Below are 27,027 nucleotides of genomic sequence, written 5' to 3'. Positions count from 1 at the left end.
AAAATAGAACTACCATATGATCTCGCAATTGCATTTCTGGATATTTGTCCAAAAGAATTGAAATCAGGATCTCATAGAGATATTAGCATTCCCAATAGCCAAGATGTGGAAACAATCTAAATGTCCATTGATGGATAAATGGTCTGTTTACTTTTCCATTGCATTAACAAAGTTCAGGGTCACCAATAGTCTGGTTTCCAGAAGCTAAACTAGATCTCTTCCTTAATAAATTTTGGGTGATCTAGAAGAATCCCAGGGGTCCTATTTGCAAAAAAATTATGAGGATAACAGAGAGGAGGGCTTTTGGGTTCAGGTTTTGGGATCAGGTTTAAATTCTGAAGACTGCTTCCCAAACCATGAAAAGCTACCTTTGGAAGGTAAGCAAATCACCTTTTGGGGGAGAATAAGCTGAATGAAGGTCCTATGTCTTGCTTTGGGACACATGACACATTACAGAATGGTGATTACTGTTTATACTAAGTTGGTTTCCAGCTCGGCCACTAGGACTTGGTCTAATGCCCTGAGACTCAAAGAATAAGACCATTTAGCCAACATAAGTGGAGCCATCCAGAGTTGGTATGGAAAGAGCTATGGTCCTGAATGAGTCTATACAGATCAAATCACGGAGGAAGGGAGGAGAGCCATAGGCTGGTAGTTGGTCTCAGGAGCAGCCAAGGCCTTGACAATGGCTGTCAATGGAGACCATACACACTGAGAAAGCTCTGTTCCTTGGGCTGACCTACAGACATGTGATGTCCTTAACAGTCCAGACTCACAGCCCAAACCCTCCTCCTGACCCACTGTCTCCTAGGTATATGTTTATCGTCCTCAGAACAGGGGATCCCTTTTTATGTTAGGAAGTGGGTCACGGTGACCCTAACTTCTTGTCACTTCTGGAGGAATATTTATAGGTCTACTTCCTGGAAAGGGAGATTATAATTATCCTTTTCTATGCTGCCATTCTCTATTCTCTCCATCCTCAACTTTAAAAAACAAAACAAAACAAACTTGCCTACCAGGTCAAAAATATAAAGTAGATGATGATAAGAAGAGGTAAGAGTTATATCTGGTTTCTTAATATCTTCTGCCCCAGGATTCCATAAATGGAGAAGCTCAGCCGTTGTAAGTGGTAGCACTCTATCGTTGATTTGGCCTGGAAATAAGTGTTCTAGAAGAACTTTTGAGTCATAGACAAAGAAGTTACTGTGTAGTGTGATTTTAATCACACAGGTAATATGAAACCTGCTGCTTCTCAGACAAAAGCCAGGAGAATCCATGAGATAATGTCTATAGAAGACAATGTTCAATTAGCTCAGAAAAAAATGGATAGTATATGTTCAATATGCTGTTTAAAACTTTCGTCACAATGAATACCCAACGCAAAACTGAGTTCCTTGGAATTGCAGAATTAGTAATATGACCACAAAACGATTATACAGCCAGAATTTTTTGCCTGTTAAAAAAACTAACACCATTCCTACATCAACGTCGCAGTCCTTTGTACATTTCCTTAGTTTACCTTTTTATATCCCTACACAGCCCCATTATCTGGATTCCCTATGTGCCGGCATCCTATGAGAATGTAAGCAAAAAATAATAATTTAAGAAGGAAAACTTGGTATGCAGCTGGGTGGTGTAGAACAGTGGCCAAGGGCTTTGCTAATGTTGCCACATGCACTTTCTGTGCGTCAAATGCTCTGCCAGCCTTTGAGTGTTTATCACCGCTGTGCATGGCTGCTGAACACAGGCAGGCGCTACTGAAGAGGATTTGAGAAGGCTCAGAAGAGCTGGAGGCATAAGAAATGCACAGAGATTTCGAAGAAGTCATAAGAGAGACCAAGGTCTGAAAGAGGGACACCGAGCAAATGGCGAAATGCCCACAGCCAACCCAGGCAAGGGCAGAAAAAGCCATTGTTATCTTGGGATTCTCCCTCCCCAGCTCGCAGAAGCTCTGTCCCACCACAGCCCTCCGACTGTGGCAAAGTGGCAACCCAGGCACAACCTTAACTAACAAGATGTACTCTGCCTGAGACCCGTTCCAAACACGAGAAACGCTGAGGCTAGGACCGTGGAAACACCTGCCTTGGATGCCTGTCTTCTAGATGCCAAGGCTACCCATCCCCCTCTTCTACAAGTGCAGACCCATTTCAGAAGCGGAGGCCACCGAATCCATCTTGAAAGGACTTGCTCTGAGCTTCAAAGCTGACTCTGGAGCTCGTTAGCTTCCCCCTTCCAACAAACAAGCCAATGGCATGTTGGCATGAGTTCACATAACCAGGCTTGGCCCATGTAATATCCATTTGGTTTCCATAACTAGATGTAACAGAGGGTGTGAAAAATAGAACCAAGACATCAGCCCGACTCAGTTCGCTGCCTGTGAAAAACAAACTTGGTTGGCTACTTAAAGCCCAGTCTAACAGTTTTAAGAGTCTCATCTCCTCCTGAGAAGGGGCTCCTTTCCCAACTGGGGCCTCCCTACCCGGATCAGGGCATGGCCGGGTCTGCCGGCCTCCCTCACCTGTGCATCGGCAGGTCCGGTGGAAGAACTTCCTCGGCCAACCTTCTCTGTCATCCCGGTTCCGTAGCATGTAAGGACCGCTCCAGGGCCTGGTGTCAGCTTGCACCTCCATGCACTGGCCCCGGCCCTCCTGGGAGCCACAGATGTTGTCGGGCTCCGGACCCAGCGACGGGCAGCACTCCTTGGTCATCAGGCTGTCCACCGTCATGCAGACCCGGGGAAACTGTGCACGGGCTCCAGGCAGCATCCCACAGCCCAGGCAACTGAGCACAAGCCCCCACCCGAGAGGGCTCATGGCTTTATCAGCAGAACTCCCTCTTGCTTTCCACTCCCTGATTCTACCCTGCCTTTCTCCTCGCCTTCCACGCTCGAGCGCTTGAGCGCTCATTTAGTTGATTTTTGGTTTTGGGGGGTGGGGGAGTTGATATCGTTTTGTTTTGCGCTCGATTCCTCTCCTCTTTAAAAAAATACCTGCAAAAATCGCAGAACCCACGTGAGTGCACGTGTGTATATGCACACGCACAGACTATTTTATGTGATTCAAACAACTAAAACAAATTTAAGGCCATTAGAAGCGCCTCTAACAGCCAGATTTAATGAGGGTAGCGCTTCTCACCATCTTTCCCCCGTTAAATCAGGCTTTGTCTAATTGAGTTAATTTACGGGGTACTGCAGTCATACTACTTATTATACCGGTATTTCTAAACCCCTCCTTTCCTCCTTAGCCCATAACTTTAATTGCCTTGAACTCAGTTCAAAAGCCAAACACCGTGCTGCCTTTATTCGGTCTGGCTTGCCAAACCACGGGGCCTTGTGGGGTTTGGGTAAGGGCTGGGAGAAGCCATCATTAGGGGGATTAGGATTAGAGAGACCCTCATTGTTAGCACATGACCCAAAGCGCATAATGAAGTACATACAGTTGCTGGCTTTGTTTCCAAAGGGCAAAACCATCTTCATTATCTGGGCTCATGTGCCCCAGCCAAGCTTGTGACCTCAGACTTCCCCGGGAGTCAATAGATGCAGTGAGCTCCTCGTTGTTGTTAAAAGGCTTTTACAGACAAGCGTGCATTGCTAACCACAATCCACTCCTGACTGCTCCCTGACATGCTAGAAAGACCACTGCAGGAGGTCACACAGCTTCAGAAATAAAGAAACATTTATTTAGGGCTGACATACAAGGAATTGCTTTGTCCCACAATTAAGGGCCCCTTTCCCTCTAAATGAGAATGTACTGTTCTCCTATTCAGTACATCGAGGCAGTAGGTTTTTTTTTTTAATTACCCAAAGTAGCATGCCACCAGAAATTCCAAATTATAATTGTCTGATTGTAAGGAAGGCAGTGAGACAATTGGGAGCAAGGCCTTGCAAGTGACATCTTTTGATTCATGTTCAAGTTGAACGTTGTTAGGCTTCGGTCTAGAACAGAATGCTTCCCCCCGGTGCTTCTGGGAGCAGCGAGGGGAGGGTCCTGACCGGCAGTGATGGCGACTGTTAGAGCATCGTTTTACCCCTTCGTGGTGGAAACAGGACTGACTTAGGTCCGTTAGAGTCTGTGTAGACAGCCGACGTGCCCCGGCTTCCGACGGTTTCCAAGAAGATATTTGAGCATAAAGACAGGATGTTCCAAAGAAAATTCCTAAGGTTAAAAAAATGTTTATACAGATGTTCCTCCCCTCTGCACGTCTGTGTCATCCCCGAGATTTTAAGTTGTTGTGACTCATAAATGGCAATTCTCATCTCTGATTTACTCCGATGCCAGCCAAGACCCAAGCCCACAGAAGCAACATCTCTGAGGCTGTGGCCAGGCCAGGATTTGTTACAAGTTCTCTAAGCCGTGTTAATGTGCAGTCACGGTTGAGAAGCACAGGGTTAGAACAAAGCAGGGTTCCAAAGGAAATGTTGGAATAGAGTCAGCTGAAAGGTTCAATGTGTATTCCTTTCCTGAATCACCATAAACTGAGGGGCTTAAAATAACAGAAATTTTTTCCTCTCATAATTCTGAGGGCAGAAGTGCAAAATCAATGTGTTGATAGGACTGCACTGCCCCCGAAGGCTCTAGAGGAGAATCCTTCTTGACTCCTCCAGCTTCCAGTGGCTGCCACCATTGCTCTGTTTCCCTGGGTTGAAGCAGTATCATTCTAACCTCTGCCGTAGTGACATGACCTCTCCTCTTCTATCTCTGTCTCTCCCCTCTGCATCTCCTATTAGGACACTTGTCATCAGATGTAGAGCCCACCTGGATAATCCAGAATGGTCTCATCTTGACATTCTTTAGTCAATTACATCTGTAAAGACCCTCTTATCAAACGAAGTTACCTTCACAGGTTCTAGGGTATGGACATAACTTCTCAGAGGCCACTGTTCAACCCCCCAAATTTTCTTTGGAACATTACAGCTCTGGCCCTGACCTCAGCTGTGAGCCCCAGACGCATATATCCAATTTCCTACTTGACCTCCCACTTGGAGATCTAGACATTTCTCAATTAACATTTCAAAATAAAGTTTTACTCTCTTCACCCAATTTTTTTCTCCATTAGTCTTCTTCTTCTTAGTTAAGGAGCCCCAGCACAATCCTATTAGTGGTCCTTGATTCTTCTTTTTCCCATCTTCCCTATATATGCTTCCTAATGCACTTAGAGTAAAATCCAAGGTCCTTCCCATGCACTAATCAAAGTGAAGGCCACAGATCCACAAACATGTGTTCCTGGTCTGCATCAAAATAAATACAATAAGGACAGAAATTAAAAGTGAGCATTTAGAAACTATCATGGCGATTTGGCACTGCCACAATGTTTAAGCACATGATCAGTGGGCTCATCGCATTGAAGAGGAGTCTAGTTAGGAGGTTGTCAAACTTGCATGGACATGATCTGGTAGCATAAGCTACAGACTAATCCCATTGGGTTGCATGTTGGCCTGTGGCTGAAAAAATTTTTTTAATTATTTTTTAAATTTTTCACCGTGGATAGTTTGAACAGAACTGGCATGTAAGGTCCTCCATGAGCTGTGCGTTGCCCACCTCTCTCTCCCTCTTGCTCTGCCATCACAGAGCACACCCATCACTCTAGTACTCAGCCACGTCAAGTTCATTTCCACGTTGGTCTTCCTCCTGCCATTCCCTCTGCCTGGAATGTTCTTCAGAATCCTCCTTGTCACTCAGGTATCGGCTCAAATGTTAGCTCCTGAGAGAGGTCGTTCCTGACCACTCACTCTACTGTGTCTACATCAAGCCCCCTACTCTCCACCGCATTGTGTTATTTTTCTTCAGAACACTTATGACTGTCTAAAATTATCCTGCTTGTTGGTTTAGCTGCTGATAGTCTGTCTCTTCTACTCTGGTATAAATTCCAGGGGAGCAAGAAATTTAACCATGTTGCCCTTCCCCAGTGCTAAGAATAGCATGTGGCAAAGAGAGGCTACTTGATAACAGTTGGTGAGTAAACATCCTCAGTTCAATTTTTTATGTTCATCAGAAGAGTCTCACCATTATAGGGATTGACTTTATACAAATTAAGTGTTCTTAATTTGACTATATAAAATAAATTTAGACTATTAAATACCACTACTATGTTAAGGGTTCCTTATAAGATTTGTTACACCTCTAAAAATGTTTGAAAACCACTGGTCCAATCCAACACTCCAGCCTTGGCCCCCACCACATCACCACCAACAACAAATTCCCTCCTCACTATTTCTGACAAGATATCAGCAGCGTCTGGTTAAACCCCTCTAATAAGGAGATTCCTTTAAGAAATAATTCTAAAGGTTAGGAAACTTGTCCTTTTTAATAAGTATTTAATATTTAATATAATTTGAATTTAAATATAAATAGTGAAAATTCCCTTCACCAATGTTTCCAGCAAAAGCCCTTGGGAACTCCCCCGACCCCAGCTCCCTAGAATGGGTACAGTCCATTTTCCACAGAATTTTGTTCCTTATCTTCTCCTTTTTCAGACTAAATTTCCTTAGTTTCTTCCATTTTTCCTTCATATGACCAATTTTAAATCCTCCCATTAGCCTATACTCTCTTTTTCTGGAAAATTCAGTTTGCCATTTGACCCCATGGTGCATGTTTCCTATAAGTTAATTCAATATTCCTGATACAACCTAAGTAAAGATGACTAAAAAATTAGCTCATGAGGTTTGCTTAGCAGCCACATCACTCATCAATCTTGTTATCTGTTAGCTTAAGCTAAGTCAGGTAGCAATTAAGACCTCAAAATCTCATTGGCTTGTGGAACAGTGTCTACCACCCATCAGCTCTGGTTATGCTCCACATTGCCTTCCCCCCAGAACTCAGGGTGAAGGAGCATCTTTTCCTTACTCTCCTGATACTGCTTGTCTTGTAACAAAGAAGTCAGCGATGGGCCACAGCTTGAAAGGAGTCTACCTCGCCCATTTCTGCTCACATTCTATTGGCAAACACACGTCTCATGGCCAAGACTGCTGTTCTCAAAGACAGGGGCTCTGTAAAGAGGACCCCTCCAGGAGGGTCAGCAAGTATTTTATTGCATTTTAAACCCACTTAAATCCCTACTCTTCTTTCATATAGCTTTCACGAAGCTTCGTCAAAGTCAAGTGCCTCTCCTATCTCCGTCCCCTATTCCTTTCCTCTGGACTTGCCTTTGGGGTCTGTATTAGTTTGCTAGGGTGGCCATAACAAAATGGCACAATAAAAAGAAATTTATTTTTTACAGTTCTGAGGGCTAGAGGTCCAAAACCAAGGTGTCAGCAGGGTTGGTTTCATCTGAAGCCTCTCTCCTTGGTTTGCAAATGGCTGTCTTTTTGCTGTCTCTTCTCCTGGTCTCTCCTCTGTGCAAATGGGTCCTAATACCTCCTTGTATGTCCAAATTTCCTCTTCTTGTAAGGACGTCAGTCAGATTGGGTTAGGGCCCACCCTAACAGCTTTGCTTTAACTTCACCTCTTGAAAGGCCTCATCTCCATATGACAGTCACATTCTGTGGTACTGGGGATTAGGGTTTCAACATGTCGATTTTGAGGGAACACAATTCAGCCCATAACAGGGTCAAAACACGAGTTTATTTTTATCTCTATTAAGTTAGAATTATCTTTTGATATCAAGCCGTCTGCCAACATGAAGACATGTCGTGGGAAAGCACCAGGTGGGACTTCCAAGGCATTTTTGATGTGATGTAATACACCTCACGGTGCCATTTTATGAAGATCCGGGGGAGAGATTTCTCACAGGGCTCAATCTCCAGGAAAGCTGTACTTTCACACAGCAACTAGCTTGTCCTGGACTTTTAGACCCCGTGGATCTTACAATGGTGTTTCTTTCTCTGCCTTGACCAGTTATGAAGCTTAGAGCCAGTTTGCAGGCCCCATGTCAAGCAACTGATTCACACAGTACTTATCTAGTTTGATATTTTCTTTCCCACATGTTCCTGGATTCTGGGATTCTTATTTTATCCTTTTGCAAATTTATGCATTTTTCCAGCCTATCTCAAATCTCTAAATATCAGATATAGATGTATATAGATAGATAGATATACATATATATATATATATACACACATATATGTCTGTATAAGTCCAAAGGTAAGAAACACCCAACCAAGTCATTGTTTGTAAGCAAGCCAAGGGTTAGAGAAGAATTCAGGAATTCTTGAGAACTTGGTGCAAGTAATCAGATATCTAAGAACCAAGCCAAGAGAAGCTAAGAAGATGTCTTGTCATGAGCATAGCTGTAATTAAATATTGCCTTATTTACAAAAGCAAAAGTCTTTGCTAGAGACTGAAGAGCAGAATCCAGGAGGAGATATCTCATGGGCTGATTGAGACCATTTGCTGCCAGTGGAAGCCATAAAATCACGGACTATTCTAAGGAATGTTCTGAAACCCAGTTGAGAGGAGGCTGGGTATCACAGAGCTAAATAATCTGAAAGTAGAGAATGCCTTATTAAAAAGCAATTTGTTTTACAGTAGAGGGAAGCATCTTAATAAAAAGAATGTTCTGCCTACTTCCATTTTGCATTTCAGCACCTAACACCTTCTTGCATGGAAGAGGGATTCAGTGCGTGTTCCTGGGAGTGAATTGAATCAGATCCTTGGAGTCTGTGAGTGAATGGTACAGGGTGGGCATGCAAAGCCTTGCAGATAAGATACCAGCCTGTGCTTCCCAACATTCAAAGGAGGAAGACATGACTCAAAGCCTGGTAAACAATCCAATGGGGCAGTAAATGTTTTAGAGCTGTTGCTAAGGTTAATACAGAAAAAATCATTTACATCTTTCTTCTGCCTGTCAGTGAGTTGCCTGCCCTTTTCTCCACGCCTCTGAATGTGAAAATCCTCCCCGTTTTCAGTCCCTGCTGGACTCCTCTGCCTGATGCTTTTTGATCTATTCTCTGCTGCCACATCATGGGGAGAAGAGATTATTTTTTTTCCCCTGTGTCCAAATTGTTTCCTAAATGCTGGGCATCTGTCCTGATAAGGGTTTTGCTTTCTACATCTAAGAGCTTTTCTTTTCTTGGTGGTGTAAATTGTTCTTCAGGGGAATTAAGGGTTAGGAATGTGCTGTGTGGTTTCTGATATTTAAGTCAGAGGCGGTCTTTCTGTCCAATTTGGGGATAGTCTGTCGCTAAGGCTGTGTTTATACATCAAACACATATTTTAATTTCAGATTTTTGCATCGCTCATCCTTATATTCACCTCAGCTCTTTGTGATGCACACTGCTGCCCTCCGATTCTTATTTTATCCTTTGTTTTTTTATCCCCCATCCTGGGAACAGGTATTAAGTTAGATTTTTTTCATGTGTACCCCTACAATTTAATGACTCACTTGGGTAGGTAATCTAGCTACTCCTCCTTCAAAATATGGATCTTTGGAAGGAGAGGAATCACTCCCCTTTCTGCCCACTTCTGATCAAACCCAGCAAGTACCATTTACAAGTTTGCAAGAAATCGTACCATTTGAAAATGTAAACTCTTCAGGACAGCTCTAATACTAACAGATCCACCAGAGTTTATAAAGGTGTGGCTAGAACTGTTTGGGGTCTAGAAGGATCACCAAAATGTATTGTCAAGTGAAAAACATAAGGTACATAACTGTGAAGTCATTGTGCTGACGTTTACATGTGAATGGGTTGGGGGAGGGAGGGAGGGAGAGGCCATGCCTAGCTAGCTGGGTGTAAGTGAATGGGATATACGCAGGAAACAAGTTGGCTGTCTTTGGGAAGGAAGCTTAAAGGGTTGGGAGATCAGAGAGTAAATGAGACTTATTTTTGTTCTATACGTTCGTACATTTTGGATTTTGAACCAGGCTATACAGTACTTATTCTTTTAAATCGTACATTAAAAAATTTAAGTCAAAAAATTTAGAATGAGGGACATTTGTGAGGATGACATTAGGCAGAGAAATTTTTTCTGTGAGTTTAGTAAAAGCACTATGGCTTTGGCACACCCCAGATTGGTTTTATTGATCTTGACCCTGCTACTTCCTAGTTCGATGACCTTGGACAATGTGGTTACCTTCTGTTAGCTCCAGCTTCTCCATCTGTCAATCCAAGATGATAATATCTAGGTTTATTATATGAAGTTTAATACTAAAGGTTAAATATGGCGCCACATATAAATTGCCTAGCAGAACCTGGCACACAGTAGCTACTCAGCAAATAGTGACTATAATTATTGTCATTTCCATAAAAGAAGCCATTGACACCACGGTCAACTTTTTAAATTTCTGTACTGGCAAATCATTAGTCTGACCCATTATGTCACGTTTTATTTGTTTGGAGAGCCATTACCTTCTTAATCAATAGCCCATAATGCCCATAATGCCTCTATTTCAACGGACAACCAAGAAGGGGGGAAAATCCCACTAGGATACTAAAAAATCCTCCCCATTGAATCTTTATCCCAAGATTTATCAATTAATACACACACATGCATGCACGCATGCACACAAACGCATTCATACCTATACACATACACACACCTAATCCAAGAACCTAATTTTAAGTACTTTCTATAATATGTTTCCTTCTGGGAACTAAATCAGTGCTTCTAACTTTGACATATGGAAAATATTCTCATCCATAATGCAATGTTTCAACCTAGAAATGAAAGGAACTGTTTTCTTTTCTTTTTTTTTTTTAAGTTGTATTTATTTAAGTAATCTCTACACCCAACCTGGGGCTCAAACTCATGACTCTGAAGTCAAGAGTCACATGCTCCTCCAACTGGGTCAGCCGGGTGCTCTGGAACTGTTCTTTCTGAGATTCTGCAAGATTAATTAAGTGGTATGTTATGTTTATAGGTATACTATTCTCTTAGCCTTGGAACTTAGGAATCCCCATCAATTATAACAAAGATATGGGTGAACAAAGCTTAAATAAGCCACAGAGACTATGGATAAACCAGATTTGAAAGCATTCTTTCTAATTTTAAGAGCTGACAAAAAAGAATGCTATCATTAAAAATAGAAAAATAAAATAAATCTTCAAAAATGACTTGATCTGAATCTCGTGCTTTATACGAAGCTCATTATTTTTAACTGCTGTCAAAAAGCATCTAACCATGGTGTGTGTCTGATATTCTCTTTGAAAATGACTCCTTCTCATTTAATCTCAGCTGCTCTAATTCAGTTCCTTTTAATAAGCCAAGTGCACACACACACACACAGCCCAACAGAATAACTCTAAATTTCCAATTCATTTCATAAGCTATAGAAAAGAACTATGTTCTTACAAATCATGGCAGACAGCTGCCTGCCAAATGTAAATTTCCCTGTTATGAATTTTTCATTTCTAAAAAAATGTTCTAGTCTAAGAAGAAAAGCAGACAAAACAAGATAATTTCATAGAGGCTTTGGTTTAGCTTTTGTTATAAAAGAAGCTTATAATAACATAATATTTGTACAGTCACAAAATCTATTGAATTTATACCATGGAAATGGATTCCCTCTTGAGCAGGACAGTTCAAAGGCCAGGTCAGAACTCAGCAGAAGATGCAGAAATGATGGAGGGATGAGCACCCTCGGTGGAAACATGTTTGTCCTCACTGAAGACCCGAGGAAATGTAAAACTGTACTTGAACAAGCAAAGTCATGGTGCATAAGGGGACTGGGAACCATGGAGGGTGAAGAGTTAAAAAAACAAAACAAAACAAAACAAAAAAAACCACACCTCCCTATCTGTCTTCAATTTCCACTGAGAAAAGTTGAACTCATAGAATTTGTGTGTTACCCAAGATTGCGCAGATGGTATATTAGTTTGCTATGGCTGTCATGAGGAACTGAAGGACAAACTGAAGCATTTTAAATTTTGAAGAGTTTATTTCAGTAAACATCAATTCAAATTGGGAAACCCCAAACCAGACGTGATTAGGAGCCCTCCCCCAACAGGAGCTGGGGACAAGGCTTTTCCTCAGAGAGTGGGGAAGCAAAGCAAGGAAACTATTTGATTGGCTCTAGCTTCTGTGGTTGCATCCTCTTCGATGAGTTCACGCTGGCTTAGGTTTTGGTTTGCTTATGTAGACGACGAGCGCATTAGAACCACCTCAGACCAATGGCCTCCTCCTCATTTGACTGCTTTCACACAACGTACCACAAACGGAATGACTTGAACCAATAGGCATTGATTCTCTCCCAGTTCTGGAGGCTGGAAGTTGGAGGTTGGGGTGCTGACAGGGCCAGGCTCCCTCTAAAAATAGTAGGTAAGGGTCTATTCCAGGACTCTCTCTCAGCTTCTGGTGGGTTCCTTGGCTTGTGGTAACACAACACCCCATCTTCACATGGCCTTCCCCTCGTGTGCCCATATGTATTCAAATCCCCCCTACTTATAAGGATAGCAGTGCATTGGTTTCGGGGCCCACGCTGGTCCAGCACAACTTCATCTTACCTCTAATTAGATCTGCAATGGCCTTATTCTCAAATAGGGTTGTACACTGAGGTACTGGGGTTAGGGCTTCAACATATAAATTTGATGACAGGGGACACAATTCAGCCCATTACAGATGATAAGTGGTAAACCTGGGCATCAGAGCTCATAAGCTCATGCACTTTTCGCAACGAGGTCACACTCACCACATTCTCAGGCTGCTGGGTTTAGAAGGAGAGACGGTATGAGTCACGTGGATGAAGAGGAGACACTGAAGAGAAGTCATCTAAGCCCTAGCTTATTTTTAGTGATACACTGAACTCTGCTTAATCTCATGGAAAATTCCAGATGGGGTGGAGGGAAGCCCACTTCTGTGAAGGCTAGCCTGTGTCAGGCGGTACCGGGTTCTCCTTTCAGTCCACAGTGAGAGTTACCCATGGTCTCTGAACCGCATCACCCCACAAACTACAGATCTGGAGAAGAAGTTTAAAAATCATTTAGACCAGGACTCTCAATTGAGAAAACCAAGGCCTACCCATCTAGTCAGCCACGAAGCCTCAGTCTCCTGATTCATAGTCAGTGCTCTTTCCTGACACTAGGTGATCAGGAGAGTAAAATATGAGAAATCTATTTCCTTATAGGGACACTTTTTTTCCTCTCATCTTTGCCTCAAGCATCTCATATTTAAAAGTCACTCTTAACTCCCATCTCTCTGGGGCCCCTGGGTGGCTCAGTCTGTTCAGCATCTGCCTTAGGTTCCGGTCATGATCCCAGGGTTCTGGGATTGAGTCCTGCTTCAGGCTCCCTGCTCAGCGGGGGTCTGCTTCTCTGCCCCTCCTCTGGCTTGTGCGTATTCTCGCTCTCCTTTTCTCACTTTCTCTCTCTCAAATAAATAAATAAAATCTTAAAAAAAAAATTCTCATCTCTCTGCCAGCTCAACAGTGAGGGATGGACAGATAGCAAGTGCTCAGTACTATTTATTAAAGGAATTCATGTATGAGAACAAGGAAGCACTGTGCCTTTAAGGATAAACTTCAGGTAAACATCCACGTGGCCTCCTGCCTTACTTGCTTTTCCATCGATTTGAAAGACCCAGGGAGCTCCTTTACTTCCTTCTGAATTGGGAGGTGGCTTGGGCTCCTCCTGGAAACACTTTCCCTCTCTTCCCCTCCAAGACTTTTCCCTTGAACTGAACTCTTTATAGAGTTTCTGAGTGTGGCTGTTCGTCTTCTTGCAGAAGAAAGAGAAGCCTCCTTGGTGTGGCCCATCGCTGGTTGTCACTGGAGACGGCATTCACTTCTGGTTGCCACTGTCAGGGCTCCTTTGAGACTGTGCACAGCTGGATGAGCCCCTTCAGGAATGTTCCTTCCGTCAGTTTTCTTCCTACAAACAGACTTAATGTTTACAGGTGAAGTTATTCTGTCCGGAGTCCCCACAACCTGATGTTCTTTCACATTTATATGTTAACTTCATCCAAGAAAATAATCCAGATTTAGGGTGATTGCCGCATCACCCTTTAAAGAAATAGTTAAATATTTTAAGATGTAAAGAGAAACCTATCTTGAGGGAGGCCTTTATTAAACAATGTGAGAAAAAGGGCCAATGTTGCAGAATCCTGCTAAGAAAGGGAGCGTTGACTGCTATGTTCAAAGTTTGATGAGGACTCCACGCTGTCTCTTTTCCCTTTTTCTACTATTAAACTCTCCAAGGGGCACCTGGGTGGCTCAGTCCTTAAGCGTCTGCCTTCGGCTCAGGTCATGGTCCCAGGGTCCTGAGATCGAGCCCCGCATCGGGCTCCCTGCTCAGTAGGGAGCCTGCTTCTCCCTCTCCCACTCCCCCTGCTTGTGTTCCCTCTCTCGCTGTGTCTCTCTCTGTCAAATAAATAAATAAAATCTTTAAAAAAAAATAAACTCTCCAAAATGTGTGATCTGTACTATAGTTCTGCAAGATGGTACCATTAGGAGAAATTGGATCAGGGACACATGGAACCTCTTTGTTTTATTTCTTACAACTGCGTAGGAATCTACAATTATCATAAAGTAAACATTAACTTTACAAACTCTCTGGAAGAACAGAGTCAGCAAGCACACTGATAGAACAGCAGTTTCCAAGGCCCTAAAGCACTCTAAAGGCTCTTCGTTGTTTTTGCAGTAACTGATGGAAGCACCGTATGATCACGCAGAATGACATTTGTCATTGGAATGGGTTCACCTTTGAGAACCAAGAGCAGCACAATTCTCCTTCTCTTTCAAGGCCTACTTCCTGGCTGAAATCTTAAGCACTCCCCTTGACTGACCCATTCAACTCAGTGAACGGACCCAGATAACTAATTATAGAGGGGTCTTTCCAAAGGAAAGGGATGGCTGTTTTGTTCATCTTTATATCCAACATCTAACACAGAGCCTAGCACCTAGTAACTGAATAAAAAATGTTTGGGGCGCCTGGGTGGCTCAGTCGGTTAAGCCACTGCCTTCGGCTCAGGTCATGATCCTGGAGTCCCGGGATCGAGTCCCACATCGGGCTCCCTGCTCAGCAGGGAGTCTGCTTCTCCCTCTGACCCTCCTCCCCCTCATGCTCTCTGTCTCTCATTCTCTCTCTCGCAAATAAATAAAATCTAAAAAAAAAAAAAAAAAATGTCTGTTGTAGATGTAACGGAATGAATGAATGATGGATGATAAATAATGACTCTCATTGCCTTAGGGCTCAAGGTAGTTGGAGATGGGAACCATTCCAAATTACTTGCTGATATCTTGCAAATCAAAAGCCCAAATTTGGGGCTTAACATAAAGTTTTTTCACACTATTTCTGATGACAATACACAAGTCATTTTAGAAAATTTGCAAAACACAGAAAAGGATGAGGAAGAAAACTTAAATCACTCATAATTGCACCATTGAGGAAAAAATTCTAATTAATCTTTTGCTCTTTATCATTGCAGAGGAATATAATTCTTCATTCCTTCAGTAGTCTTTTTAATCAAATTGGAATTATAATACACACATTTTTATAATCTACTTTTATTCTCCATTAATTATACAATGAAAATGCTTTTCCATAATTTGCAGTTGTCAAAGTACAGAGCTAAAGAAGGCTGAAAGCTTCACTCAGTCAAAACTGTGGCAGTCATATCAAAACGTGGCAGTCATAGAGAGTGGAAGCATCTGGGGGGGTTCAACGGGCTTGGAAAGTTCATGGTATCAGATTGTGAAAATGCTTCATGCCTGTACCAAAGAGAGTAGAGACTCATTTGTAACATGACTCTGAAGGATAGAATGGTTTTGGCTATCGTCATAACTGAAGTCAAATATAAGGAGCTATTTAATGAGGGGAGAGTCGACATTAGGACAAATCTCTGGCTGCATATTATTAGTTGACATCTTCAGGAGACTTGCCAACTTCTTGAAATTTATAATTCTATAGAATCCAGGGGAAATGCTTCCCTCTCCCTTGTGCTTCATGAAAGAAGTCAGACAAAATGGGTTCATACTATATGATTCCATTTATATCAACCTTAGAAAATGCAAACTAATCTCAAGTGACAGAAATCAGGGTGTTTGCCTGGCAGGTAAGGTTGTGAAGAGGGAATTAAAAAGGGCATGAGGAAACTTTGGGGCAGTAGGTACATTCATTATCTTGATTTTGGCAATGTTTCGCTGGTGTGTAAGTATGTGAAAACTCATCAAATGGTAGACTTGTGGTTTATCATATACCAATTATATCTCAATAAAGCTATTAAAAACAAATAAAGGTGCTAGAAGCAACCGAGATGCCCTTCAATAGTTGTATGCATAAACAAACTGAATGGTACACCCATAAAATGGAATTCCAGTCACATATTTTTTTTATCAAGCCATGAAAAGACATGCAGAGACCTAAAAGTATGTTACTTAGTGAACAAAGCCGATTGAAAAAGCTATAAACTGTATGATTCCAACTCTATGTCATTGTGGAAACTGTGGAGACAGAAGAGAGGTCAGTGGTGGCCAAGGGGTTCAGGGGAAGAGAGAGAGGGATGAATAGGTGGAGCACAGGGGATTTTTAGGGCAGTGAAATTATTCTGAATGACGCTGTAATGGTAGAGACACTTGTCAGCACCCACAGGATGTGTAACACAACGAGTGGACCTAGATGCAAACTACGGACTTCAGTTCATAATAACATATCAACGTTGGCTCCTCAACTGTAATAAATGTAAGGTGCTTAATAATAGGAGAAACTAGGGGCAGGGGGAAGGGGACATAGGCAAAATCCCTCTACTTTTTGCTCAATTCTTCTGCGAACTACTATAAAAAAATAGTCTATTAATTTAAAAAAAAATTTAAGATGGGGGCGCCTGAGTGGCTCAGTTGGTTAAGCGACTGCCTTCGGCTCAGGTCATGATCCTGGAGTCCCAGGATCAAGTCCCACATCAGGCTCCCTGCTCGGCAGGGAGTCTGCTTCTCCCTCTGCCCCTCCCCCCTCTCATGTGCTCTCTCTCATTCTCTCTCTCAAATAAATAAATAAAATCTTTAAAAAAAATTAAGATGCCAACAATTATAAAATGTGGAGGTTGCACCTCAAAGTTTAAATCTCAAGCTCATCCCAAAAGACTGGAAACTCCAGAAACTCTGCCTTCAACCCAACCGCAACTCCCCAAGCTCCCATGCCCAGTTCTTGCCCCCACATACCCTACACGCCCAGGGCCTTGTAAATCTTACAGTTAATGACACCTGCCTTCTAGGGTTGGCCTCCCAGGGTCCTGCTCCTGGAAGACGCCCCCCTGCCAACCCCCGAAGACATTTCCCTAGAGATTTGATCTCATTCCTTCGTCACTCCATTCCCAGACTCCATCTTTTTGTTTGGAGTCTTTCAGTTTATGTTAGGTGCAGTCTGATCACTCCTTCCAACTGGGGGTTCCCTGAGACTAATTTCTTCTCTTTATTTTTGGAGATTCCCTAGGCAGGGTCCTACTCAAGGCTGCCTAATTGGGATTATTCATCGATCATCTCTTCCTTCCCTCCTTCCTCATGTGCACCCACTCTCCCCTGTGCAGCAAAATTAGGGCATCCACGTATGAAATCTTGTTTAGACCTTTGCTGTCTGGCTTCTTGTGGGTCTTCTCTAACATTGACTTCACATTTACCCTTTTGTGAAGGAATGATTCATTTCAATGTAGAAAGTTTATAATGTATCAAGGAAGCCAAAGAGGAAGGCATTCACCCATTATTCCTTTATTCAAAGATAACTATGGTTTACATTTTGATGTTTATACCTTCAATCTTTCTTCAGTACATAAACATAATTTTAAACAAAATTGTGATCATATTACATTCTGTAGTATAATTTGTTTCCACTGAACAATATATTATGCACATTTTCTCATCTGATTTTAAAGGCTATGTAATAACTCACTGCGCAATAAGTAATTGTGATGTTATCATAATAGCTTTAATCAATTCCTCAATTTTTGGACATTCAGTATTGTTTGCAGTTTTTCACCTGTATTAATAATTCTGCAACAAGCATCTTTGTCAATTGATTTTTATATTCATCTCTTATTTTCACAGGTTAAATTCCTAGAAGTCAGACTGTTGTGTTGAAGTACTTGTTTATTTGTAATGCATTTGTTACATGTTTCCAAATTGCCTTCCAGAAAGATTGCACCATCTCCACTCCCAAAAGCAGAGTACACGAGTGCCCAAGAAATGATTTCATCATTAAAGCCAAAACTTAAAGGACACATCGGAGTTTAAACTTAAGTGGGTTAGGGAGTGCTTGTCAAAATGTAAGATGCAAAAATTTGGAGAGAAGAATATAACATGAGACCTTTGTGGACCATGTCACGACACAATATTTCTGTTAAATGTTAATTGCTACTCACTCACTCTATGTTAATGGCTGTAGAATTGTAGAGAATAGAAGATCTGACAGTGTCTCAAAGCAAGAGAGAAACATGGTTTAACTGTAACACTTTTTAAAGTCATAAGAGGTTTACATGATCATTTTATATTTCAGTTATGAGGAATTTCTTTTAAACCTGGTTATAGATAATGTAATATAGCACCTCCTCAGAATTCACACAAAGACAAGGCCCAGGGACCTTGCCTGGCAAGTCTGTTGTATGAAAGAAACCTAGGTAGCAGGTTCTTCCCAGATGTGTGGAACATACCTGCATGCCTCTGGGCATTGCCAACTGACTCTTCCGTCTGCCTTTCTTGTTCTCCATTCAGTCTGTCATCAACATTCACTTACCTTCAATGACATGGTGCTCTTACCCAACCCTATCTTCTGACCTTGTTCTGAACCCTGTAAAGTGCAATCCAGATTAATCGACTCAGAACTTAAGAGGTGTATTCTATGCTAGTTGTTTTTGGAACGGATTCTGGCACGTTACCAACCTTTTCACCCATCTCAGAGATGTTACAATGGCATGTACAGATCTCATGGATCTTCTCCAAGTATGGGCTGGTGGTAAGGTGCATAATTTGCATGTGCTAAGGCATAGAAACAGGAACCGTGAAGAAGAGAAGGTATTTGCATGTGGTGTATTTGGACTCGATATGTTGAGCATCCCTTTTTAACTGCCAAAGCATTAGGGTGGCAGCATTGTGTGAAATCCGGGTGGCCGTCAGTTATCAATATAAAACCAAAGTCCTACTGCTACCTACTACTGCTCAGAGATTTCCAAAGGTCACCAATTCAATGGAATGACCAGTTGTAGGTCAGCCAAATCCTCCTAGGCCGGTTTCCCAATGACCCCATATCGCCATGATCCCCAGCACCTTGGGGCAACCAGGGAGGCTACAAAATGCCCATATGCCAAATGTTGGCTTGCCATTTGCCAAAACACAGGTAGACCCTGTAGATTCCAAACAGAGGTAAATCCCCACGTTTTACAAGTGAAAACTCCCAAGCCTCCTAGGAATGATTCAAAGTTGCAGAACTGTTAGAAAATCTGATGGAGGGGCACCTGGGTGGCTCAGTTGGTTGGGCGACTGCCTTCAGCTCGGGTCATGATCCTGGAGTCCCGGGATCGAGTCCCGCGTCGGGCTCCCTGCTCGGCGGGGAGTCTGCTTCTCCCTCTGACCCTCCTCCCTCTCCTGCTCTCTGTCTCTCATTCTCTCTCTCGCAAATAAATAAATAAAATCTTAAAAAAAAAAAAAATAAAAAATAAAAAAATAAAGAAAATCTGATGGAAAAGAGAAGAAAAGACATGGGCTGGGCCAGAGCTTGAGAAAATTATCCTGAACCAGAATGGTCTCACGAATGGAGCCAACTGGACTTACACATTGCCTATGTTTTCCTTTTGTTTCACTTGTTTCATTCTGAATACTCTTTAAATAAAATTCTTCCTGTCTGGGCACCTGGGTGGCTTAGGTCATGATCCCAGGGTTCTGGGATCTAGTTCCACACTGGGCTCTCTGCTCGGCAGGGAGTCTGCTTCTCCCTCTGCCCCTCCTCCTGCTTGTTCTCTCAATCTCTCTCTCTCTCAAATAAATAAAAATCTTAAAAATAAAATAAAATAAAATGCTCCCTGTGTAATTTTCTCCCTGTTATATCCACCCGCTCCCTTGGTAATTCTAAAGAGAAACAGCAGACCCTAACGTAAATAAAACTAAATTTCACTGCAGCATGTCACAAGATATCAAAACAACCTCAACGGATAAGCCAGGGAAAAATAAGGAATAAGTATGTCCATTAAATTGGTGGACTTTGAGTAAAGTAGATTATTCTCTACAGTGTGGGTGGGCCTTATCCAATCAGTTGAAGGCCTTAATGGAACAAGACTGACCTTGCTGAGCAAGAAGGAATTCTGCCAGCAGGTGGCTTTTGGACTTGAACTGCAACATCAGTTGTTCCGGGGTCTTCAGCCTGCTGGCTCACCCTGCAGATTTTAGACTTGCCAGCCTTGATAACCACGTGAACCAATCCCTTAAAATCTCTTGATAGATAGATGATAGATAGATAGATAGATAGATAGATAGATAGATAGATAGATAGATAGAAAATAGATGTGAATATATGTATATATACATTCATATATAGAGAGATACACATCCCTCTACATGTATAAACACACACATACATACACACATACACATTCTATCGGTTCTGTTTCTCTGGAGAACCCTGACTAATGCAACCGCTCTATACTTTTCAGATGGGAAGATTCCACAGTTGTAAGAACAAGGCTATCTTTTGGGGGCCAAATAGAGCTGCTATCTTCAGGAAACAAACATAGGATGGAGGACAACAGCAAAACAATCACAATGTTGGATGAGTTAGACCACGTAGATGAGTGTATGGGGAGCCCCACCAGGCACTAACTGTCCTGCTTAATCCACTAGTGAGAGGAAGCAGGTGGGCCCAGCATAATGAGAGGGACTCTGCTGATTATCTGTTTATTCCCACAGTTAAAAGTGTCAAAGAAACATAAATAAATAAATAAATCAGAGCTGAAGAGCAAAGCTTGAGAGCTGTACATTTAACCTCCGGAATAAAATTTAGCGCAAAGAAGGCTAAAGGTGTGAGATACTTACTCCCATTCCAGAAGCAGTTAGAGTACTGAGGAAGGACTTTTCCCCTCTGAAGCATGAAACGTGGCTACTGGGGGCAATAGTAGAGAAAACAGCATTCTTCAGGATGCTCAAAAGCAAAACTGGCTGCATGATTTAGAAACACACAGAACATTTCTGATTCTTATTGAAAAATAAAAAAATGTAGCATCAGTGGTTAAACAACATTCTGGGTTTACGCTGCACACACACAAAACGAAACTACAAGTCATTTGACTCCTGGGTCTAACCTCAAGCTCCAAGACATGAAGTATATTTAACTACTCTCTCCTTGCAACTCCGGCCTGTCCTGTGTTCCAGAAATGCACCCTTTCCATCAGAGATGATTATACCCCCTGCTCTCCAGCCCAAATTCAGCTGCCTATCACCTGTTAAATATTGGTTCATTTTTTTAAAAAAATCATTCAGATAAGCAAGAAAAGCAAAAACTTTATAATACAATCCATCACTCAAAGATAACCCTATTAACATTTGGTGGCTATCCTTCCAGACTTTTCTACCACAGCCAACCTCACACGAGTCATTTTTAGTTCCTTTCTTTCTGAATAATTATTCCCCAAAGGTTTTAATATTTTTTTAAAGATTTTATTTATTTATTTGACAGAGAGAGAGACAGTGAGAGAGGGAACACAAGCAGGGGGAGTGGGAGAGGTTGAGAAGCAGGCTTCCCGCTGAGCCGGGAGCCTGATGCGGGGCTCGATCCCAGGACCCTGGGATCATGACCTGAGCCAAAGGCAGCCGCTTAACCAACTGAGCCACCCAGGTGCCCTTCCCCAAAGGTTTTAAAGCAGTTTGGGCACATTCTTCTTCCTGAGCCTCTGTTTTTTACCACTTATAAAATGAAAAATAAACTAAAATAAAATGAAATGAAGATGGTACACATAACAGCTATGTGATCGGGTGGTTGGGATAATTAAATAAGTTAGCGCACCCAATACATAGAAAGTAACTTGACCTTCCCACACCTCCGTCTGCTCTTCCTTCCTTCTTCCCTTCCTCCCTTCCTTATTGATTCGTTCCTTGAAAATATGTTCACTGAGCACGTACTCTATGCCAGGCACTGCACTAGGTACTAGGCTGATGATAATGAAGAAGAGCCGTGAGCCCTGCATCCATGACACATGGACACACTGAGGTAGAGAAAGTGATGGGGCAGTGGAACAGTGGCAAGGACATCAGAACTCGGGGATGAGGAGGAAGGTAGTGTCCCAAGCGTGGGGAATAGTATTACAAAGGCCCGAGATGGGTCATTGAAATACGGCTGGAAAAGGAAAGAGTTTGCGAAGGACCGGGCTGGAGCCAGCAGAAGCTGGAAGAGATAAGGAGGGATTCTCCCCTCGAGCCTCCAGAGAGAGAGCAGACGGCCTCCACCTTGAGCTCAGATTCCTGGCCCCCACAACCATGAGAGGATGAGTTTCTGTTGTCGTAAACCACCCAGTTTGTGGCCATTTGTTATGGCAACCCTAGCAAACAAACACATACTTATAATTCTCCTTTTTAAAATTGCTCCTATAATTATCAAGCTGAGCTTCCCTAACTACTGGAATCATTCACGAGTTACATGTTTGTTTTTTACCTGTAAAACGAGTGATGTTGATTGTGCATAAGTGAGGCAAGTATTTTCTTTCTCCGTTGTTTGTTTATGTTTTTGCTTAGTGAACTCATTTATCCAAGTCAAAGCAAAAATAAACGTGAGTCTGTCCTAATCCAAAGCCAAATTTGCGAGATGTGGAATTAATAAGATGCAACTGTAAATTGGTGAGATCTCTGCTATTTTTATAGAATGCAATGCTTGTGTTTGCATTTGGCTAATGTAATTGATCATCAGCCAAAATCATCTGCTCCAAACTTACACTCTTATTTTTAGTGCTTCAAACTGTTTGGAAAACATCATTCCGCTTCTGTTTGTTTCTCAGAGCGAGCTCAGCGGCTTTACTGCAGGTAGATGCTTGCTGTCTATTAGCTAAGGCAGAGGTTCTCGTCCAGCGCAGCGCACACCCTTGGCGGTCTGGTGCATTTGTTTTTGATCCAGGAGGTACGTGTTACTGGAATTCAATGGACAGGAGCCAAGACTGTCCCACTCAAACGTCCATAACCACCAATGACATAGATTTCCAATGCAACATTTGTGCCACACTGAAGAGAGTCCATTTGTCTTTAGATGTGTGAAAAATACTAAAAAGTAACTTGTATTGTCTTCCTCTCTTGTATTCAAGGTTCCTTATGCATAACTCCCTTAGACCTTTTTCCCATCAGATGGTGTGTTCACACGTCCCTCTCTCTTCCCCTACTCTCTGTGTTACATCAGAATTGAGTCACACTTCATTCATCTTGGTATCCCCAGCACGTTAGGAACAGAATGAGTGCTCGATTCAGTTGGATGAGTGAAGGAATGAACGTTGGTAAGCAAAAAGTTTAGGAAAAGGTTTATAAGAACAAATGATCCCTTTTGTTACAGAAGTACTGTTTGAGGAAAGAATGAAGGATTTGGTATATTTGCCTAGAGTCGTTGACTTGCCAATTCTACCATTATCATCCTTGGTCTTGGTTTCTTCAGCTGGAGAATAAAGGGAGTTGGAGTTGGGTCTGCCTTATTCCGAGGTCTTTTTCAGCTTCACAAATTCTGCTTCTTTATTGAAGAAAGATAACAGCCCATCAAGGTTGACACTATAGCATTATTGTCAGGTGCAAACAATTTAAAATTCTCGACTAATCTAACAGCAGCCATTATCATATTCAGCCTCAGAGTCTAGATTTGGCCAAACATCCATTTGTAGAAACTGCCTTTCAAAAACACAGATGTAACTGGTTCTAGAATGTAATCCATGTGGTTTTGTGTCATCTTGGTTTCCACGGCAGAATATTTTTCTTGCCAGCCCTGGAGTAAGAAAGGGAGGTTACCAAGAGATGTTTTAGGTAGACAGAGTTGAAAGAGAATGAGTATGGCACAAAAGAAGAGAGAAGAGAATATGACAAAAATCATAGGATCTTTGTGATTCAGTTGTAAAAGAGGGTCTTCCCTCTTGCTAGCGAACCCTCTTTTGCCTTCTCAGCCTCAACCCTTTCTGAAGCAAGCTGCCTTGTTCACGAGGCCCCATATGACAAAAAGTTGAGGGCAACCTCCAGCCAATAGCCAGCAAGGAACTAAGGCCCTCAGGCCAACACCCACAAAGAGGCAAATCTTGCTAACAAAAACACGAGCTTGGAAGTCAATCCTTCTCCAGTTGAACCTTAGGATGGTTCTACACCTTAGCACTGGTCTACACCTTAATGATAGCCTATTAGAAACCCTGAACAGGGGCGCCTGGGTGGCTCAGTTGGTTAAGCGACTGCCTTCAGCTCAGGTCATGATCCTGGAGTCCCGGGATCGAGTCCCGCATCGGGCTCCCTGCTCGGCAGGGAGTCTGCTTCTCCCTCTGGCCCTCCCCGCTCTCATGCTCTCTCTCTCTCATTCTCTCTCTCAAATAAATAAATAAAATCTTTAAAAAAAAAAAAAAAAAGAAAGAAACCCTGAAACAGAGGACCCAATTAAGCCATGCCTAGATGCCCTGACCCACAGAAAGTGTCAGATAGGTAATAAATGTGTGTTGTTTTAAGCTGCTACATGTGGGAGTGATTTGTTACACAGCAATAGATGACTAATATACTTGGTATCAAGATCTCACATATAGTTTGTTACCTGGCACTGAATGCCAATGACCGTTTTTTATTCTTCCCTCTGGTGCTTACAATCATTGTTGACTAAAACTCTGTTGGTCACCTACCATCCAGATCTTGGTTTTTCCATTAAAATGAAGTAGAATCTTAGGGAAATAGTTGACTCGTGCATCAGGGCAGAAAAAGCAAATGCAGAGCCTGAAACATTTTGTGGTGCCAGAAGTAAGGAAGTGCTCAAAAATGATGGGGTATGTCAAAAGAATAGAAAAACCAACTTGAAGGAGACTTCAGTGGTCAACCTAGAACAAGGTGAGCAAGAAAACAAAGGATAGTGATGTCTTATAACACACAGAATAAAATGAATACTCATGACTCCGCACAACATAAATAAGCATGGAAAAGGGGACATAGAAAGAATGACATAGAAGAAAGAAAGAACAAAAGACAAATTCCACAGTAATCATTGTATGATGAGAGATGGTGTGTTGACATAGTCTAAAAATAAAATATCTATTAGTTACTGAGGGGGGGAGGGCTGGAAAAACCTTGAGATATCACCTTAACCAAATGATCTAATTAACATCACCAACAAGAGGACATTACATATAAACATCACGTACCTCCTCCTGATATCATGCAGTAGAAGAAAAGTTCAATATCACTTTGGTGGTATTCTTGCCAAAAATGCCTAACTTCAATTTATTTATGAAAAAAAAATAAGAGATGCACATTGAGAGTTTTACTATTATCCAACTGTATGGTGCTCTCTGGATCTTAGTTTCTTTTTCTAGAAAATAAGGGGGTTGGACTGGTCAGTATTCTTCTAAAGTGTCAAAGTCATGGAGACAAGAAAGATAGGATTTTCACAGATGAGAGGAGACTAGAGACATGACAAAGAAATGCCATACGGGATCAGAAAAGGGACTTCAGGGAACAGTGGTAAAATTCAAATAAAATCTCTAGATTAGGGGTGCCTAGGTGGCTCAGTCGTTAAACGTCTGCCTTCGGCTCAGGTCATGATCCCTGGGTCCTGGGATCGAGCCCTGCATCAGGCCCCCCGCTCTGCGGGAATCCTGCGTCTCCCTCTCCCACTCCCCCTGCTTGTGTTCCCTCTCTCACTGTGTTTCTCTCTGTCAAATAAATAAATAAAATCTTAGAAAAAAAATCTCTAGATTAGCTGACACATTGTGTCAATAGTATGTATCAATTATTAAATATTAAATCGATTATTAAGTATATATCAGTATTTCTTGGTTTTGATCACTATGTGGTTACACAGGATGGTAACATAAGGGTAAGCTACGGTGAAGGGTACAAAGGAAGTCTCTCTACTCTTTTGCAACCTTTCTGCAGATCTAGAGTTATTCCAAAATACAGGGTTTAAAAATAAAAAACTCCATCTGCTATCCTAAGATTGGGATTCTGATGGTCTTTGGCCTCACATCACAACCTAATAGGTACAAGATCTTTGATCTAAGCTGCAAAGGAGCTTCTCCTTAGTAGATCTCTATGGACCCATAGCAAAGGACACCCTGCTTCTGAATAGGGGGTGGAGTTCGCTTTTCTGATATATTGACTATTTTTATTTAAACCTCCTATAAAATATGAGCTCAGTTTTAACTAATCTCTTCTAACTTTATAGAGTCAAGAATCCACAAGTTTTCATCTCTGTCCTTCACATCATTAATGATAGAAGTGTTCATACAAATCATTCACAAAAGAAAAATGTGCACGTTGAGGTCCTTATATACTGCTCTTTAGTCACGTTTTTACATGTTTTTCACATGACCTACTCAGTCAAACCTCAGTTATTTATAAATGTGTCCAGAACATACATAGCATGCCACAGTTCATAATGATCTGAGGAAAAGGTGATTCTACCAATCATTATGTGTGTTATGTCGGCGGTAGAAGCTGTCTAACATTGCCTTAATTATTTCTTGTAATAACTAATGTTTTACTCTTCCTGCCTATCGGGCACTGAGCTGATCACTTTATGGATAATTTCCTTTAATCCTTCAGTAGCCTTCAGGTAGGCACAGATGAGACAGCAAACATACATTCCCTAGTAATGTCTGGCTTCAGGGAAAGAACAGGATGGGTGTCTGCTGGGCCCTGTGGAAGTTCAGTTCAGGGGAAGTGACCTAGTTGCCACAGGCAGCATCCATTATCTGATCAATTCCCTTTTATTTCTCTTTTTTTTAAGGGGGGGGTAAGGGGAGAGGGGCAGAGGGAGGGGGAAAGAGAATCTTAAGCAGGCTCCCCGTCAAGTGCAGAGCCCGTCGTGGGGCTCGATCTCACAACCCTGAGATCATGACCTGAACTGAAATCAAGAGTCCAATGATTAACCCACTGAGCCACCCAGGCGCCCCCTTTTATCTCCTTTAAATCAGATTACTCTATTAGCATTGGAGATGGGGGGGAGAGGGAAGAAGGAGTTGAGAGAAGGAGGTATGAAAG

The 27,027-nt window shown here is 42.1% G+C and overlaps 1 protein-coding gene and 1 long non-coding RNA gene across 3 annotated transcripts in view; both read right to left on the bottom strand.

Moving 5' to 3' along the window:
- Nucleotides 1-2,895, bottom strand: part of DCT (dopachrome tautomerase) — a 36,033-nt gene extending 33,138 nt beyond the window's left edge. Inside the window, exon 1 of one of the 2 annotated variants that reach the window (XM_035002936.1) lies at nucleotides 2,519-2,895. In XM_035002936.1, coding sequence (XP_034858827.1) covers nucleotides 2,519-2,813 — 295 coding nt within the window. In that variant the 5' untranslated portion in view covers nucleotides 2,814-2,895. The remainder of the gene's footprint in view (nucleotides 1-2,518) is intronic. The other variant, XM_035002937.1, reaches the window with a different exon arrangement.
- A 12,463-nt stretch (nucleotides 2,896-15,358) lies between these two features.
- LOC118009298 overlaps nucleotides 15,359-27,027 on the bottom strand; it is a 33,854-nt gene continuing 22,185 nt past the window's right edge. Inside the window, exon 5 of the long non-coding RNA XR_004678871.1 lies at nucleotides 15,359-15,576. This is a non-coding gene — a long non-coding RNA (uncharacterized LOC118009298). The remainder of the gene's footprint in view (nucleotides 15,577-27,027) is intronic.

This window comes from Mirounga leonina, unplaced genomic scaffold, assembly GCF_011800145.1.
Source record: "Mirounga leonina isolate KUSES-001 unplaced genomic scaffold, KU_Mleo_1.0 Mir_127, whole genome shotgun sequence".
NCBI classification, from domain to species: Eukaryota; Metazoa; Chordata; class Mammalia; order Carnivora; family Phocidae; genus Mirounga; species Mirounga leonina.
The sequence above is the reverse complement of the archived record's forward strand: the minus strand, read 5'-3'. Positions and strand labels throughout refer to the sequence as shown.